The 18,933-nt window shown below is 40.9% G+C and overlaps 1 protein-coding gene across 1 annotated transcript in view; it reads right to left on the reverse strand.

Annotated features, from left to right (window-relative positions):
- The window catches only part of LOC145994061 (retinal guanylyl cyclase 2), a 317,639-nt gene that overhangs the window by 112,347 nt on the left and 186,359 nt on the right, over positions 1 to 18,933 (reverse strand). Inside the window, exon 3 of the mRNA XM_083130147.1 lies at positions 14,841 to 14,970. Coding sequence (XP_082986273.1) covers positions 14,841 to 14,970 — 130 coding nt within the window. The remainder of the gene's footprint in view (positions 1 to 14,840; positions 14,971 to 18,933) is intronic.

An 18,933-nucleotide genomic window follows, 5' to 3' on the forward strand; every position in this document is an offset into this window, starting at 1 on the left:
TTTCTGGATACATCGTGAACTTCTAGTTGTACCCTAGGTTGAATAATAATGGACTGAGGGAGTGGAGGGGGAATTGGCGCGTGACTCGTTTCTAATGGTACCACTTCAACAATCGGTGTAACATCCTCGTAAATCTGATCAATGGGCGGTGAATCATTATGTTTGCTTAACTGTAATTCGTTGGTACACTCATGGTCATAAGTAATAGATTTCTTGCGTTGACATTGAAAATAACAGATTATGAAAATTATAAAAATACTAATAATAAATGTTGTTAATAATAAAATTGTAATTATATTATAAGGATAGTCAAAGGACTTGTTCAACAGATAAATAAAATTAAAAGCTTTTACGTATGGAAGAAATCCGTTTAAAATAACTAAAATCGCAATAATTTTCATGTTGCTTAGGCAATCAAAACAAACAGTTCTTCAAAGCTAATACGTATTTTAAGCCTGCCTAGTCTAAGTAGTAGATATTTTAACTCAACTTTTAATTATTTCTGACTCTAGGCTCAAATTATCTGCGTGATTTATTTATTTAATATAATTTATTTATTCTCTAAATTTATTAGCACTGTTTAACTTATGTTATTTTAAATTTTACTGCAAACTTATCTTATTTTAATTTCAGGTGTTATGTTTAAATACTTAAAATTAATTGAACCGTACTAAGGTACAAGGTAAGGAAAAATTAAGTTACTCCTGACTACCTGAAATAAAATAATAATTATTATTTATGCGATCTTTAAATGCATTAAAATACTAACATCACTAAAACTTGAAGAATCTTTAATTCTCTCTACTCATTCTAAAATATGCTTAGCATATTATTGTGGCAAAGTTAAAACTAAAACCGTTGTGGTTTAATCATTATCATTCTGCGATGGCAGAATGGATTTCCAGGATTTTGGTCATGATCCAATATCCGAAGGAAAATACTTGTTAGTGGAGCGCAATAAAATCTTGACGTCGACGTCTACATATTCATATAATATAAATATTCTCATAACTGGCGCTTAAAATAAACTTTGCTAATATAATCATATACCTTCTTCTGAACTATAAAATTCTAGTGATATATCCGCTGAGCTAGTATTATTACATACTGCAAAAAAAACTTCTGTGCCTAAAGCACATTATTAAATAATAAGTCTGCTTTTAATCGTTAATATTATTAGTGCTATTCTATGATAAATTATTATTATTATTATGTCATGCAAGTGAAATTAAAATGTTAAACCTGTTACTTATATGAATTTTCAATTTTAGTGACCATTATCCGTGCGTGAGTCCGCGTTGTCCTCTTGATGATCTTCATCTTCACCTGCCAAATTCTCTTCGCCTTCACCGTCATCAGGCGCATAATATTTTTTGAGTCTCTGGACGGCAATAGAGTCCACTAATATCTTTCCGCGCTTGTTTTGGAATTCCACCAGGTATGTATTCGGATTCTCTTCTCGAATGACTGTGGCTGGGCCTTTATAAATACCTGAAAAGCACCGTGCGGTTCCAATTTTCTGGGTGCTGTCAAAAATTAATACTTGATCGCCTGGTTGAAACTTGATCTGTTTCCTCTTCTGATCATAATATTTCTTCACTTCAACATGTCGTTTTGCTAAGTTATCCGTAGCATTGGTTCTTGCTTTCTCCAATACTCGGAACCGTACATCATTCTCCACATTTTCACAGCTTGGTGTGTGTAATGCAAGCTCCCAGGGCAAGGTGGGTTGGAATCCATGTACTAAAAAGAATGGGCTATACCGCAAATTCTGATTCCTCGTAGTATTATAACTAAATACACTTGGCTGTAAATATTGGACCCAATCAGTGTGTTTTGAGTTGACATAACACTTCATTATACTCTGTAAGACCCCGTGGTTACGTTCCGAAAGACCTATAGAGTTATGAAGACCGACTGGTGAAAACTTGATGGTGATTCCCAATTTATTGCCAAGTTCCTGGAAAAGCTTAGATTTAAATGCAGATCCGCGATCCGTGTAAATATCCTGTGGGACTCCGTAGCGTAACACAATCTCTTCATACACAAATTCTGCTGCTGTACTGGCCGTGCAATCCGCAACTGGTTTGGCTATTAAATAGCGCGTCCCAAAATCTGTTGCAGCGATTATGTATCGATGACGAAGATTGGATGAAGGAGGATATGGACCTGAAAAGTCCAGGCAAATCCGCTGAAATGGCTTCTGTGCGGGAAAAGTGCACAATTCTCCTGCTGGTAGACCTGGACGACGTTTATTCTGCTGGCATGTTATACATTCCCTAATTTTCCTCTGTATAAATAACTTCATATTTGGAAAATAAATTCTTGGTAAGGCCACAATGTAACACTTGGTAAATCCAAGGTGAGAACCTCCTATGGGTGAAGCATGGAGTGTCTCAATGACAGAATCACGTAATGTCATTGGAATGCATAATAATTTCTTGGTAGTAGCTCCTAATTTCTGTTGTCTATATAATAATCCATCTTCCAACACATGATGATAGACCTGCCTCTGGATGTATAGAGGTAATGTTCCATCGTCCCTATCTGGGTCCTCCAAAACTTTAATGATTGGGCCAAAAAATGAATCCTGTCTCTGATGTTCCGCGACATCTGTGGTTGCATCAAATAAAGTAAGTGTCCTGGGTTCGGGAATGTCCTCTTCAGTGTTGCCATCCTCTACGTTTTCTCCACATTCTCTGCTGAGGGGATCGGCGATGTTCTCCGTAGTTTTAACATGGATCGGAGTAAATGAAAAATCCTCCAAAAGGTTACTCCATCGAAGAAGCTTTGAGCTCAAATTACGGGATGTCCTAATGTACGTAATTGCTTTGTTGTCCGTATATAAATCAAAATGGCGGCCAACAAGATAAAATCTAAATGATTTGAAAGCATATAAAATTGCTGTTAATTCTTGCTCAATAACACTCAATCTTTTTTCAGTGTCGGTCAACGTTCTACTGCAGTACGCACATGGCAAGTACTCTCCTTCTGCATTGAGCTGCATTAATACGCCACTGACCGCATGAGATGAAGCATCGGTGAAAACTTTGGTGTTCTTCGCTGGATCGTACGGTAATAAAACAGGTGCAGTAATTAGAGCTTCCTTCAATTTCTCAAATGCTGATTGTTGTTCAGGACCCCATGTAAATTTCTTGCCCTTACGAATTAAACCCTGTAATGGTGATGCAATATCAGAAAAATTCTTGACATATTTCCTCACGTAGCTGCAAAGACCTAGAAACATTTTAACCTTTTTAGTTGTGGTGGGAACTTTATAATTCTTAATGGATGACAGTATTCTATCACTTATACGATAGCCATATTTGCCCACATTGTGGCCCAAGGCAATTGTCTCATAGTATCCAAATGAACATTTAGGTACAGCCAATTTCAATCCGGCAGATCGTAAACATTGAAACATTTTCTCTAAATTGACCAACATATCCTTAAATGTATTGGCAAAAACAAACATGTCATCGATATAAAAGGCAAAATTATTGTCGTTCATCCCCGCGAGCTGAACACATCGGGTCATTGCCGCAGGAGAAGTCACATGTCCCATAGGTGTAAAGTTCATCGCAAATTGTCCCCTGGCTGGTATAGTAAAGGCAGTGTACTGTTTCGATTGTTCTGCTAATGGTATTTGAAAAAATCCTTGTTTCAAATCGGCACTACAGTAATAGCTCTTACCGGCCATATTGTGCAATATCTCTGAGATGTTTCCTATAGAAACTGCATCGAAAACAGACCTAGCATTAAGTAATCGGAAATCCTGCACCATGCGATAAGCTCCTGATTTCTTCTTGACAAGAAAAACTAGTGAATTGTACGGTGATGTCGTAGGACTGATGACCCCTGCTTCTAGCAAGTTGTCAATTTGCTGGTTAATTTCCTTACGCAGGTGAACTGGTATAGGGTAGGCTGGGACGTGAAATTCCGAATCGTCCTTTAACTTTATACGATGCGTATAATTAGTGGCACAACCAATGTCTTGCTCAGACCAAGAAAATACATCTACATACTGCTCTAATAATTGTCGAAGTTGCAACTTCTGATCGGGTTCTAATGCTGGATTTATGTCAAATTTAGTAATATCGTGCACTGGTTTTGTCACGGTGCCAGTCTCCTTGGTCACCATAACGTTAGGTCCTTCGTCGTCTGCAATATGACGCGAAGCTGGTACTGGATTTTGCCATGCCTCTGCGGTACCTAAGCGTGCCCCTTTCCTAATTTTAATTTTGTAAGAATTTGGATTAGTAATCCAAATTAAAAATGACTCCGGATTTACAATGGCTCGAGGCACCATTAAGCCTGTGTCCATTTGAAACTGTAAATCTGGTTCCAAGTAAGTTAAATTTTGATTACTAGAATTTGTCAATTTGACAGGAATGCACAAATGAGATCTAGGTTTGATTCTAATTTGTCTGGAAGTTACAAATTCCGGCACATACAAATCCCTGATCAGACTAGCAACTTTTATGGAAACGTCAAAGGTCTTTCGGTGTTCCGTCCTTAACTGGTTTCGCGGAGGAGTACCAAATCTCCTCAATGTGAGTCGATTTTGATCAAAATCCAAATTTGCTTTATGAGCTCTTAAGAAATCGTTTCCTAGGATTGTCCCATGTTCAAAATTTGGAATCATCCGAAAAGGATGGGTAAAATTGCGGCCGTTTATTGCAAAAGTTAATAGGACAATCTCTTTAATTTCAATTTGTTCTTTTGCTACTCCCCTTATGGCCGTATGAATTTTAAATCGTTTGGCGGTTGAAGGAATGCCTCGATCACTGGTGACGGATACTTGGCTTCCGGAATCCACAAGAAACCTCTGGCGTTGTCCCCCTAATACTGCGTTAATATAAATTAGTTCCTCATAGGGGAAAGTAGAGACTGATATCTGTTTGCCAACGAAATCTGCGCATACGTCTCTTCTATGGGCAGTCATTGTTCGTTTAAAGCCTCCGTGTTCTGAAAACAAGTGGCTGCTGTGTGATTAGGGTAATTGCAAATTGAGCAGCGTGGTCTCCCCCGTTGCTCTTCCCTGTTTTCCTGGTCTCGCCCTGCTGACGACGAGGAACCCCGCGAGTTCTGTCCGCGGAAGTTTCCACGTCCTCGCCAGTGTTGGGTATTACCATATCGCCTATTGCGATCTGAGTTGTTGCCATTATTATTACGTCCATTCCTGTACCCCCTATTGTATTGTCGTCTATTATTATTACCCCGATAGGAGCCTCTATAATTATTACTTGACTGATAATTATCCTTATTATAATGTTCTCTAAATTGTTTTGGAGTAGATGAGTCGGTGCCAGGGTTCTGCTTTTGATCCTCCATGCTATCCAATCTCAAAGTGAGACTGGCTAATATCGCTTCCAGACCAGTTTCCTGAGCCTGGACTTGAGCTTTGGTATTGTGAGGATTGTTAAATAATTTTAGTTGCTCAACCTCCTTTTGCAATGCTTTGAATTTTGCCTCAATGTCTGAAGTGGGTCGCGCTTGCGCTGACTCAGCAGTAGCCAGATTGTTACTCTGCAGTAAAATCTGCTGCTGTTGCGAAAGTGCTGGTGTATTATGCAAAGGAGAGAATAAACTCTCTCTTTGATCTTCGTACCTCAATTCCTTCAGCTTGCGCTGTCTCATCAAAAATTGGAGTTTCTCAAAGGATTTTAAATCTTTAAGCAACCCATGCACGGACTCATACTCTTTATGGTGGATATCTTTCATGTAATCCACCTGTAAGCCTAATATGATCTGTTTGATCTGTTGTTGAATACTCATTTTAGGGTCTGCCTTGAGTAGAAGTAATTGTTTGTCCCGAACATAATTCGTAACTGGCTCAGTTTCTTTGTGTAATCTATATCGAATTTGCTCCTCGATCTGGAGTTGATCCAAGGACCCTGTAAATTCGTCTTCAAATTTTTTCTGTATCTCCTCGTAAGTAACTTCCTGATCTTCTGTACCATCTTTCCAGGTCTGGTACCATCGTAATGCTGGCCCGGCCAGAAGGGCTGGAAATAATTCCTGCTTACGGGCATTATTCCATCCATTTAATATGGCAAGGCTATCCACTTTATCTAAAAATTTTGAAACGTCCTCCCCGGCTATCCCCTGAAATGGGATACCCTCTAAAATAGTTGGGGGAACAAACTGCGACTGAGCCATTGTTGCGAATTGTGTTTGGTCTAAATCTCTAAAATCCTGATCTTGTTGCTCTAATTGTGGTTCACATTTCTGTTTTTCCAATAATTCTCGCTGAAGGCGTCTAGTTAAGATTGGGCTACGTTTAAACTTGGGGGTGGAACTTGCAGCTGGGCCGCTGACATCTAAATGAAAACTTGTAGTCCCTCGTGCTATATCTAATAATTGGTCTAATGTTTCGTCGAGTTCATCAGCAAGGTGAAAGCTCGACATCTATCATGGCACAAGTAAATTCTTCTCCCCCCATTAATTTTAAAACCTTTAAGCCCTATGTATTTTCAAAAATAAACTATGGCAAGGACATACTAAAGAAACTAAATAAATGAGCAAAATATTGGGGTGGGATTTGACCATGTGTCAATATTTGGGGTGGGGTTGAATTTAAAACTGATTGTTAAAACCTCTACTAGATAACATTCTATTTTCTCATGGCATTTCCGAGGAAATGGATGAGAAGCCCAAATCTCCACCACGTAACGAGCTGGAAATAGGGGGAAATTTCTAGGCTAACAATTAAGTGCAACTCTTTTCATTTCCGAAGAAAATGAAAAGACCCAAAGCAACTCCACCACGTAACGAACCTTAAAGTTCGTGGGATCTTAAGAGTAGCTAGCAGGTTAATCAGTTAATTGATGGGGTGATGTAAACTACTCATCATTCATCCTCTTGATGAGACCACTCGTCATTGACATGACGAGTTATTGCTTGGCATGCGAAAGGTACAAATTACACAAAAGGAATTAAACTACTGAAAAGACAATGGCAACTCGTTGGATTTTGTGAACCGTTGAACCTGTATCATGGCTGGGTGTAGGATAATTACCTGTCTATCTGAAGTCACTGAGCTGAATGAAAATAGCGAAGTCCTCTGTAAGCTTCTATCTAACTGTTGACCAAAGCGTGCTTCCACTATCGACCTCCTGTCTTGCTGACCTCCTCTCTCTACCAACTCAATTCCCAAAGTCCAGTCACTTCCCAGCTTGTCTCACCTCTATATTCCCTGGCCATCGAGCTCTTCCTCGATGCCGAATCGCCGAATCGTGTTTATTATAATTGCTACCATGCAAACCGCTGACACCAAACCCAGAAGTATTACCTGCTTCCTGAATACTCAGGAGGTTTGCATGGCACAACACAATGCATTGTAAACATGCCTAAGAGGCTTGAGACAGCTGAGAAAAACAAGTGAATGCCCTGGTCAACATGAAGCGTTCAGAGAGACTTAATAAAATAAACATACAATCTTAGGGATTGATACGAATTTACGAATACGGGGATGAGTGATGATATGATTAAATTGATGAATGGACACTCACAAACATCCACGCCAAGGCCATGGTTCGAACCCGGGACGCCTAGAGCCGTAGGGCGATGTGCTTACCACTCCGCCACGGGGGCCGGCTACCGGGATATAAGTAGAAGTAAAACAAGTTTTAGACGACTGTGTTTATCTAACACCGCATACACATTTAATAGAGTGCAACTATGTTCATGCCAGTATATTCGCTACTGATTCAACATCAGGCTGTTACTGTGGATGTACGTGTTTTAGTCATAATGTAATACGTGAACCTCGGAAACTTCCGTTCTCAGCACCACAACACCAAAACGCATGTGTGAGGACAATTGGATGTACAAACCTGTAAATATCAACCTTGCAACGAAATTTGCAAATATTTAAATATTTGACATGTACCTGGATGTAAACATCCAGATGTAAACAGTAAGTATTATAATAAAATTTGTTGTTGATGATGATAATATTTGACATGTTGGCTAATAGACAAAATCCGATATTACCACTTTGAATACGTTATCTTTCTATCCTTTATCGTATCGTTGGTTCATTTCCCCCCTTCCCTTGGGATGAGTGCTGGGCTTCTGGCGCTGGTAGGTTGTGATACCCTGGATGTTCGGTCCACTGGACACATTCCGCCCTACATTTTACAGCAAATATATACTGGGTGTTTCTGTGACCGTATTACAGACTTGCAGGGATGATGGAAGGGAACAAACGCAACAAATTGAGATATAAAACCCTGGCCCGTAAATGCCCCAGTCAAAGTTACAAGCCAAAACTTTCGAAGGGCAGACAACCACGCACAGCCCGGAGGGGAACCATAAAAGATGTCTGTGGAAATTGAAAACAAACACAGAAGAATCACTGTAGTGGCTAGAATGAGTAACAACTGCAGCCATCATTACAGCAGTTGTTCAAAGTGACGCCCCCTGCCTCGATACAGGCATGACAGCGTCGCAATAAGCTCTGTCGCATCCGCTCTCATATCCCAGGAGTCGTTCGGACCAGATCACAGGCTGCAAGGATTATTGCCAAGAGTTCCTCTACGTTACTCACAGGTGTCTGTTAGACAACACTTTTGACATGACCCAACAAAAGAAATCACGTGGGGTCAGATCAGGTGAACGGGCAGGCCAAGCAACAGGTCCGCCCCTCCCTATCCACCGCTGTGGAAAGGTCTGCATCAGAATATCACGAGCGCCAGCTACGAAGTGGGCTGGGGCCCCAGCTGTCCGATTAACTGCTCCAGTTAATGTGGCGGTAAACATACGGACCTATTAAATGTTCGCCGACAATGCCCGCCCACATGTTTACAGCAAATCTGTCTTGATGGCCCTTCAGGATTGTGGCACGATGATTTTCATCGACCCATGCATGGCTATTGCGACTATTCAGCATCCCGTCTCTCGTGAAACATGCCTCGTCAGTGAAAATCACATAGGCATGGAACTGGGGCTCGACCACACAGCGCTGCAGTAACTATTCGCTAATCACCATGCAGGGTGCGAAATCAGATGGACTCAAGGCATGGACACGCTGTGGATGGTAAGGGTGCAGCTGCTGCTCCCTAAGAACTTTCCAAACACTACTATGGGCCACACCAATTTCACGTGGCACAGTCCGTGTACTAATGGGTGGTTGTCCTTTCGCCCGATCCTGTACTGCTTCTTCGAAGTCGGGTGTCCTTGCAGTTCTTTGTCCTCCTTGCTCGTGGAATTGAGGTCGCACTTGCCCCGTTTCCCGTAATCGTTGGAAAATACTGGGAAACATGGTGTGCGCTGGATGTCTGCGCTGTGGATACGTGGTCCAATACAACCTTTCTGCTTCCCTACAGTTTCCATTTGCTCTTCCATACACAAACACCATATCATACTCTAGCGTATACTCCATTGCACTGATTGCAGCCGCGACACTCTTGCTACACACTACACACGTCGAGTTTGACGTCACGTCTTCTCCAGTGCATGCGTGGTGGACTCTTTCCCCTTTCTTTTATGGTTCCCCTCCGCGTTGTGCGTGGTTGCCTGCCCTTCGAAGGTTTTGGCTTGTAACTTTTGACTGGGTCACTTCCTGACCAGGGTTCCCTATCTCATTTTCTTACGTTTATCCCTTCCATCATCCCTGTAAGTCTGTAACACGGTCAGAGAAACACCCTGTATATAATATACACATATCGTAACATACCCTACGGTATGTGAGATCGAACACTTGGGTGATGTAGCTCATTCATCATTCATCCTAACTATTGGTATACTCGCTGTTTATGGTAGGCTCCATGGTAAGCTGCGAGAGGTAACAACTATACACTTGATGGCAAAACACAACACTTGAGTTTAAACCCCTACAGACTGGATCAGCATGGTGAATGGAAATACCTATCTCTCACTATGTGGAAGTGCTCCCTCGAGGTGTCGAACCACGGACTGGTTAAACGAGGTGTCCGTTTGTAGTCTAAGTCTGAAAGGTCAGACTTCACTCCCTTTCTTCTAGACTTTTAGCTCGTACTTCTGCACCCTCTGACTGATAGCTTCAAACTGACCAATGACCCCCCGTCCTCCCAGACATTTATTCCAATCGAAGGGCCGACTCATTTATCTGTAGTCTCGTCCTTGATTGCGATTGATTACACTTGTTTACAATGATGGCGATCAAGGAAGCTGGGCAATGTCTGACAAGACATTCCTTAGATGTTTAGATGTCAGGAAATGTGATGGCTAAATGTCTGGGATTTGGAGTTATTTGTACTTTTACATTTCAAAGATTCTACAGATTGTTACGATATGAGGTGGAGGTAGCTCATAGAAGTGATGCTGAAAGAAGGCAGAGAAATGGCGACGGTGGGAAGCATATGGTTGACCTCGAAACGTCGATTCTGGTGTAACAGGGACTAGATGAATTGCAGGAGGTGAGGCATTGATCACTTTGAGAATCACTGGTGTACACTAATCATTCCTTCGTGTAAGCCTCTTACTGCAGCTGTACACACATGGCTTCCCGCTTCGTTACCAAGGTACACATTGTACAGGAACTCGCTTTCAGTTCACCCTTCACCCGATCAGGGCCATCAAAGCGCGAAGAGCTGATCGCAAGCTCCGGGTCTCGTCATGTGGAGTCTTCTGGATAGAATCGTGGAAAAGACTATCTTTAGACCACAACTCGGAACGTCTTCCAGATGAAGTTTCGCCTCATCAACTACAAAGGGGAACCTTCTCATGCAGCCCCGGCTTTCAAGGATATTCCGAAACGCCGCTGCAAAACTGCCATCAATATTTACTAGTTTCATCAACCGTGGCGACTGCCCGTTTCCGCAATCTGAGATGAAAGAGGAAGAACCCAATCGCAGAGAAATTTGAGGCTCAAGATATCTGGCACAATATTTTGTATCAATGCATAAGCAGGAAATCATTTTCTAACCTGACGTCATTCAAATAATTTCCTGCTCATATTGATTGATTTATTGATTGATTATCTTTATTTTACTTCGCTTTTGTGCCACTTTTGGCTAATTTGCGAAGATGGGGATGAGTGATGATATGATAAAATTTTACAAATGGACACTCACAAACATCCATGCCAAGGCCAGGATTCAACCCCGAGACCCCTGGCGTCGTAGCGCGAAGTGCTAACCACTTAGCCACGGGGCCCGGCTTGCTGCTCATATAATTAAACACTAGAGTAGTGCATGGGACCACTTTCGCTCGTCCGTGCTCGTTTGAGTCTCCCACCTTCGAGCGTATAAAATGAAATATAATTTTAATGTGACAATAATCGTAGATGCATGTATGGAGAATATGCACCTTGGTAGTTTCAGCCCACAATCATCTATTTCATATTCATGTATCACTGTGTATTGGTAAGATAGACTAAACTACGTTTTAGAGTGTTGATGATGACTATATTCACTTTAGTTTCAATTTCAGTTCACGATCCATAATTCAGGGGCCGATACCACAGACAAATTACGGTTATATGTGTACTACTGGGCTTTGCGTGAATACCGCTCATTTTGCCGCTCGAGTGAACAAGTTCTCAAATCAGTACGCTATCTAGCGTCGTCCGTGCGAACTATTTGGCACTCGAGCGAAATCCTCTCCTTGCAGCACTCTAATGAACGCCATACCGTTGTATTTTAGCTATTTTACATTGCTTTTTGTACTTTTCCAGGCAGTGGAGTGACGAAGGCGGTAGTCATCTTCCTCTTCTTTATCCTAATGGAGGATTACATGTAAGGGCTTTCCCGTGTGATTTCTGACATTGGCTTCCTCACCAGAAGACAACTTGTGTAATAGGCCTACAACGTATGCATGTGAATTAGACATGATGCATTTGTTTCGTCAATTTATGTATTTGTTTGCGATTTATCTCAGTTAGAAACACGATTTCCATTGTTTATGGAAATCCCTTAAGCGGGGAGCCTGAGTTGTGCTCGGGCATTTGAATTTGGCGGCTTTTTGTGCATTTCAGATCCAGTCAATGTTCCCGTAGCGGGAATTATTTTATTTAAATGGATATACAGATGTACATACATAGATACATTTCGTTTTGTACAGTTTGCTTGAATGTTTGTGTGTTCATACACCTTTCTCTCATTTACAAGACATGTAATGTTTTAATGTTATAATGTTGTCCAGAGCCATGTGCCCTCTGGGACAGGGGCGGACTGCGGGCTCTCTCTCTCTCTCTCTCTCTCTCTCTCTCTCTCTCTCTCTCTCTCTCTCTCTCTCTCTCTCTCCTTGACGATGTAGTGAGACAGAGAAATTAGCGGACACACAAAACAGAAAAAAACTTCAAATATTGTTCAACGTTTTGAATAATACCATGGAAAATACATTTTCATTTAGGAATATATGTATATATTTATTCTTTTAATTTATTATTTGACAAATTGACGTAACAGAACTTCCATTGAATATTGTTCAAAGTTTTCTTATTACATATTGGAATATATGCACATATTTATTCCTTTGAGTTATTATTTTACAAATTGACATGTTTATTCCTTTTACTAATTATTTTGCAAATTGACAAAACAGAAATATCGTCAAATATTATTCAACATTTTGAATAGTAGCATTTGATAATACAGTACAATCTCATCTTGGAATTTATGTATATATTTATTCTTTTAACTTATTATTTTAATTAAAAATTGTTATTGTGAAAATAATAATTCCCGAATTTTCAAGGAATATATATCAGAATTTAGTAGTCAGTTCCTAGAAAAGAACACACTTGTTATCTTCTAAGTATCAGTATCTAAAACAGTTCCAGTATGAAACTTCTCAAAACAAGTCACGGCACACAAGCCAACATCACACTCCTTGCAGTAAATCCTCGTCTCCCTTCTGACTTTCTTGCCTCTTTCATCTCTTGCCATACAACATATCTTGCACTGTCTTGTTGGGGCAACTGTTTTTTTTTGTTGGAGGAAGATATTTTGGAAGATGTCTTCCAGTTAGATGAGATGGTTTTAGCGTCAAGGCTGGTCTTCCACTTCTGACATATGATGTTCAATCTTCGGTAAAAACTCCTGCATCAATCTTTCCACGAGTCGTAGTTGAAACTGCAACCTGTTCATAGTACCACCTATTTTGCTGTACAGCACGTAAGAATTCAAAACAACAATGTCCATCAAATGTCTGAACTGTTTCATGTAATATTTTTTCATTCGTGTTGATCGCACAAGTCCACACCACCCATTTTCTCATTATATTTAGCTACTATTAATGGTTTGAGCTTTTTCTTAGATCTGGAACCTGTTTCCACAAACGCATTGTCATGTACACTTGAAAGCATGTACACATCGCTCTTATCCTTCCAGCCTACGGCCATTAGCTTGCCACTAAAATATACTTTCATTTCCCCCTTTACCAATTTACCAGGTTTTATTTCTGTGGGGAGTCCTTTTCTGTTTTTCCTCACTGTCCCCAAGCAATCTGTGTTATGTGCTACCAGAAACCGAAATAATTCAGGGCTACTGTAATAATTGTCTGTATGCACTACGTAGCCTTTGTGTAGAAATTGCTTACACAATGTGTGATGGACGCGTCATGTGTGCAAATTCAGGATCTAGCTCAGTGTCCTTTCCAGTGTACACAATGGTGTTATAATGATAACCAGTACCAGATTCACAGAGCGAGTAATACTTTATTCCAAAACGCGATTTCTTACTTGGAATGTACTGTTTGGTTGAAAGCCTTCCCTTCCACAAAAGAAGAGACTCATCAACTGAAATGTCCTTCTGGAATATAAGCCTCTTGAAACTTTGTAAGAAAGTGATCAAACACTGGTTTCAGTTTGTACAGAATAACACTATCTGCACTGTATCGAGTGTTGTCGGTAAAGTGTAAAACTTTTAACAGCAAAGAAAATCTATATTCACTCATTGTCTTATAGAAAAATGGTGCATCTACTATATCATGTCTTGCAAAATACATTTTCTGATCTGGCTTCACTACCAACCCCTGAGCATACAACAATCCAAACAAAATCATGAGTTCGTCTTTGTTTTTTGGTTTCCACATGTTCACACGAGAGCGTTTTTTCAACTTTTCTTTATTCACTGCAATGAACTGTTCTGCATATCTATTTGTCTCGCATTCTATTATAGACAACAGTTCATCATTTACAAAAAATCGAAAAAAAATCAATGGATCAGAAGGATTTGTAAAGTTTGCCTTTATTCCAGAGTCACCTGTGAAAGGAATGTCCGATCTTTGACACTGAGGCATAATGGTCCAAGCTTCATATTCTTCTTCTTGTTGTTCACCTTCAACTTTTTCACTTCCACTCTCCTCTGATGGAATATCATTGTTCGTATCTCCTTCGGAATCACTAATTTCAAATTCCGAACTTTCATCACAACTGGAATCCTCAAGAAGAAGTCGAATTTGGTCCGCGCTTTGCATTTGCTCAGCCATTCTCACACATGAAAGAAACGCAAGCTATTCCCGCTCAGTTAATAATACCGTGCTGCCATCTACAAAAACAACTGCGCATCGGATTCCGCATAGTGTACACAACCAATACGCGAGAACAATAGGCGTTACCCGATCTGAAGTTGGAATAAACTTTCCTGCCCGAACCTAGCTCGGGCAACCCGCTTAACGTTACACATTGCAACCCCGAACACAGCTCGGGTAACCCGCTTTTAACTCAATTTATAAAATGGAAAGACCCACTTAAGGGGTTAATTAAGAACTCGATGCCTTCAACTCCTGGACATTGAAAAGTTAGGAAGCAACTGCACTTTACAGTAAAAGAGAGCCTAAAAAAGTAATAAATGTACAGGAATCTTGTACATTATTACAACAACAAGTAACGTGAAGCCAAATTTTCTCACCTGTTGTCACAATGGCGTTGTATTTCCACCTGAAGTGCTTGACGACCCTCACCAGAGCGTTGGCCATGGAAGCGAGTGACGGGATCATCCTGGTGAACGTAGAGAACTTGTTTCTGTCGGACAGGGTGTTCTGCGGAAAGACAAAAGAAAATGGGACGCGTTAGTTGTAATGTAGCTTTCACACAGAAGCAACAAGCTACAAGGGCATCTCCAGTCTGCTTTAAAGCATTTACTGCCCATGCGCGATCAACAGACCAATGCGACACGTGCAGCTTATCGTGTCACTTTGGTCGCGTATTGCTTCGGTCTGGAAGTTTCCTTACACAGCCGCACACCAGATCCGACGCGACACGTAGCGACGAGTCATTCTTGTCGCAAACCGTCTCAGGGAAGGTTTTATCATAGTCTCATATGGGCGGCTGCACACCGGCCTTGCGACGGGTTGCGACAAAATAACGAAGGTCCGTGGAATTTGGTCTCGCGTGAAGCGGCTTGCGCGAAAACGATCTGCGCAATTCACATTAGGCACAAACACCTGTCCTAAATAATCCTATATGAAAGCTTCGGCAATAAACATCGTCGCAGTGCTTGGGCAATACCAGTACATATAAACATAGTTTAAATTCAAAACATATAAATTGATACATTAATTCTACATACATATCATACACACTGATACATTGATTCTGCTATAAACTGTTATGCATCGTTCCCTGCTTCCCAAATTATCAAAGACAGATTGAATTTAAAATTTTGGGTGCATCAGCACTTAGGCTATTTTGCACCCGTCACATGATACGGGGTCCAGTACATTACCTTATATAAAATATAACTAATAATACAATGATAACTAGAATATTCTGACTTGAGTTAAAAGCTGAACAAGGACAAAACACAGGACAACACACAAACAGTCCTACAACGATTATACTGGCCGTAGGTCTACACGCCAGAGCCTCGTTAGTCTGTAAAATGCAGTCCAGAGTGTACTGCGTGGAAGTGAGGTTGACAATTGGGTGTACAACGTGGAAAGTTACTCCTTACACCCATAAAAGACAGACCTAAACCCACTTCGTAAATGGATGACACTGCGTATCGGAATGCGTGATTCAATCCAGATCTTTACCTGTTGCTCAGTTCTTTGTAGCTGACTATCTCTTTTGCAGTCTTACGGAGGGCTCCCTACATGCTGGCAAGGGAAGTGGGGAGCGGGGAAGCGACCAATCCAGCGTGATAAGAAACGCAGTAGCCTGTAGAACGAGGTGCACGTAGTAGTTCCTCCCCACGACGTCGTAACTCTCGGCGCCACCGCTGTTGTCTGGTTGTTCTGCTGCGTATTCCCCGCTTTCCACTTCCCTTGCCAGCATGTAGAGCGCCCGCCGTAAGAGTAGAAAATACCTATAGTTTAGGTTGATCCATGATCTTAGACTTGATACACTGTAGTAGACAAGGCTGTTCTTACAAAGTCACGAAATCGTAAAATACGCACAAAAGAAAATCTTCTGGTAATTTGACTGGTTGATTGATTGCTTTGCTTTATTTTACTTCGTTTTTTGTACCCCTTTTGGCTAATTTGCGAAGATGGGGATGACTGATGATATGATCAAACTGATGAATTGACACTAACAAATATCCGTGTCCAAGCCGGGATTGAAACCCGGAACCCTTGGCGTCGTAGCACGATGTGCTAACTACTCTGCCACGGAGGCCGACGTGATTTAAATGGATAGAGGGCGTGAGGTCCTTTCCCAAAAATTAATAAACGTGTGAGTAAGAGAAATTTCTATGGGATGAGTCCTAGCGTGCCGTGGGTAGCGAGTCCGTTGCGGTAAGTTATATAAAAAGACGGTACCAGCAGATTTATTTGATTGGATTTTTGTTATTTAGCGTCGCTTTTCTGCAACTTTCGGCTAATCGCAACGATAATGATATGATGAAATTGATGAAGAAACTGAAACAACACCCATATCTAGGTCGGGATTCAAACCATGGGCCCCTAGCGTTGTAGCGTGCCGTGCTAACCACTTCGTCATGGAGGGCGGCTCCAGCAGCCTTGAAACCAGGCTGTCAAACTCATCTCGCTCCCCTTTCCCCCTTGTCAAATCTTGGTAACCAGCCCCTTTCACTCTCAGATAGTATTTTTAATAGCGGGTTTAAACAGTAAGATCTCCTCATAGCGCCGTGGAGACGTGGTTATGACAGTGGGCTACGACGACAGGAGTCCCGGGTTCGAATCCCGGCACGGCCATAGGTGATTTTTTGTGAGTGTCCCTTCATCAATTTCATCATATCATCACTCATCCTCATCTTCGCGATTAGCCAAAAGTGGCACAAAAAGCGAAGTAAACCAAATCTCCTCACTACCTATAGGCATCAACCAAGGACTGTTAAAAACCAGGTGAGCACTGAAGAGAAAACCGGATGTAAGAGAACCAGAACCAAAGATGGGAACGTGCTTTCCGCGAAGATTAATTTCCACGAAAATGGTAAGAAGAGCGAAAGGCTAAAACGAGGCAGCTCACATTGAAGAAGGTGGGGGGCGGGAGACGTTGAGGTAAGGAAGTGAGAAGGGAGAGAGAGATGTAACATCTCCAACTACGAAAACAGCTGAAGACTAACAAGGGCGGTGATTGAATTCATAATGAGCTCCGAAGGGAGTATCTGGAGCTATCAAGATCTCGGAGCTCTGCGGGATTCTGATCTCTCCAGGGATGCTGAGAGAGGCTCTGGGAGAGGGCTCCTCCTAATTGCGCTCCTCTGATAATCGAGGTGGAGAAGAGTGACGGAAGATGAAGTCAAGAGGGCACGTCAGCTTCCCTCAAGAAACAGTTTGATTTGATTATTAAAAAGTAGAAGGTTATTACAAAAGATCTTCCCGATTTCAGATACAAGTAAATCACGTTAGTAAAGCTCAGATACAAAAAGGTTAGATCAATGTAAAGAGCAAGAGTTCTATTTCGTATCATTTCAGATACGGTTGGTAACACTGCTGCATAAAAACTACGAGAGAAAATGACTGCGAAGACAGGAAAGCGTTTTGTGTGTTAGATTTCCATGTACACCAACCAGTCTGTTGTTAATGTGCAGCGATATTTCCGTACAAAGTTTGGTGCAGATACGCCCAGTGCGCATTTAATTCGTAAATGTTCTCTGATTTTAAAGGAAGGGGATGTATCTGTAAGAGAAAGTCAACTGGCCTCCCGTCAGCAAAAGAGGAAACAGTAGAACGGATCCATTCAAGTTTTACCAAAGGGACTCACATTGAACACGTGTGAGGTCATGAAATAAAACTTTATGGGTTACTCTTTACATTGATATAACCTTTTTTGCAACGTGATTTATATGTGTCTGAAATCTGGATGATAATTTGTAATAACCCTGTATTATTGGTGTCTTAACGCTGTGATCATTTGCACCATTCACATATTGGGTCCGAGTTGTGTTTTGTTAGAGGATGTTAATGATCCCAATGAGAAGACCTATTGATTGTTTGAAATTGTAAAAATTTATGAGACAAGAGTCTGCTACTTAAGTGTAGAAAGAGAGTGAGCATTCGAAATTTGAGGCATCATTGTAAATTTTATTATATATGTATTTTTTATGTTGAATACAATTTGTATAGAATATATTCTACACGTTTTTGTATCTACAGGTACCTGGGTTTGAATTTTTAAAAAATGATGAGGATTCGCCGGCAAAATGTTTACTCGTGGCCTCAAATTTGGCCGTGGCTTATTTTTTAAAGAATTTAAAATATAATGACAATTCACATGAATTACAAGAAAAGGTATTTTTTTCTTCTAGACTACAAAACTGGACTTATTTTTTTAAAGAATTTAAAATATAATGACAATTCACATGATTACAAAAGAAACAGGTATTGTTGTGAAACATACCTTTCTACGAACGTTGACTCCTGTTCTGCTCAGCAAATTTTGTTATTACTTTTTCGTTGAAGCCCTCTTTGTTTGAAATGTATTCTATCTCTAATGTAAGCAAGTGCCAAGGCATTTGGCCTGTCTTGTCCCATTGCATTTCTTAAGCAGGTTTTAATACGCTTCAATGTGCTGAAACATCCTTCAGCTTCAGCTGT

The sequence above is a fragment of the Lepisma saccharinum genome, chromosome 10 (assembly GCF_977018435.1).
Source record: "Lepisma saccharinum chromosome 10, izLepSacc3.1, whole genome shotgun sequence".
Classification (NCBI taxonomy): Eukaryota; Metazoa; Arthropoda; class Insecta; order Zygentoma; family Lepismatidae; genus Lepisma; species Lepisma saccharinum.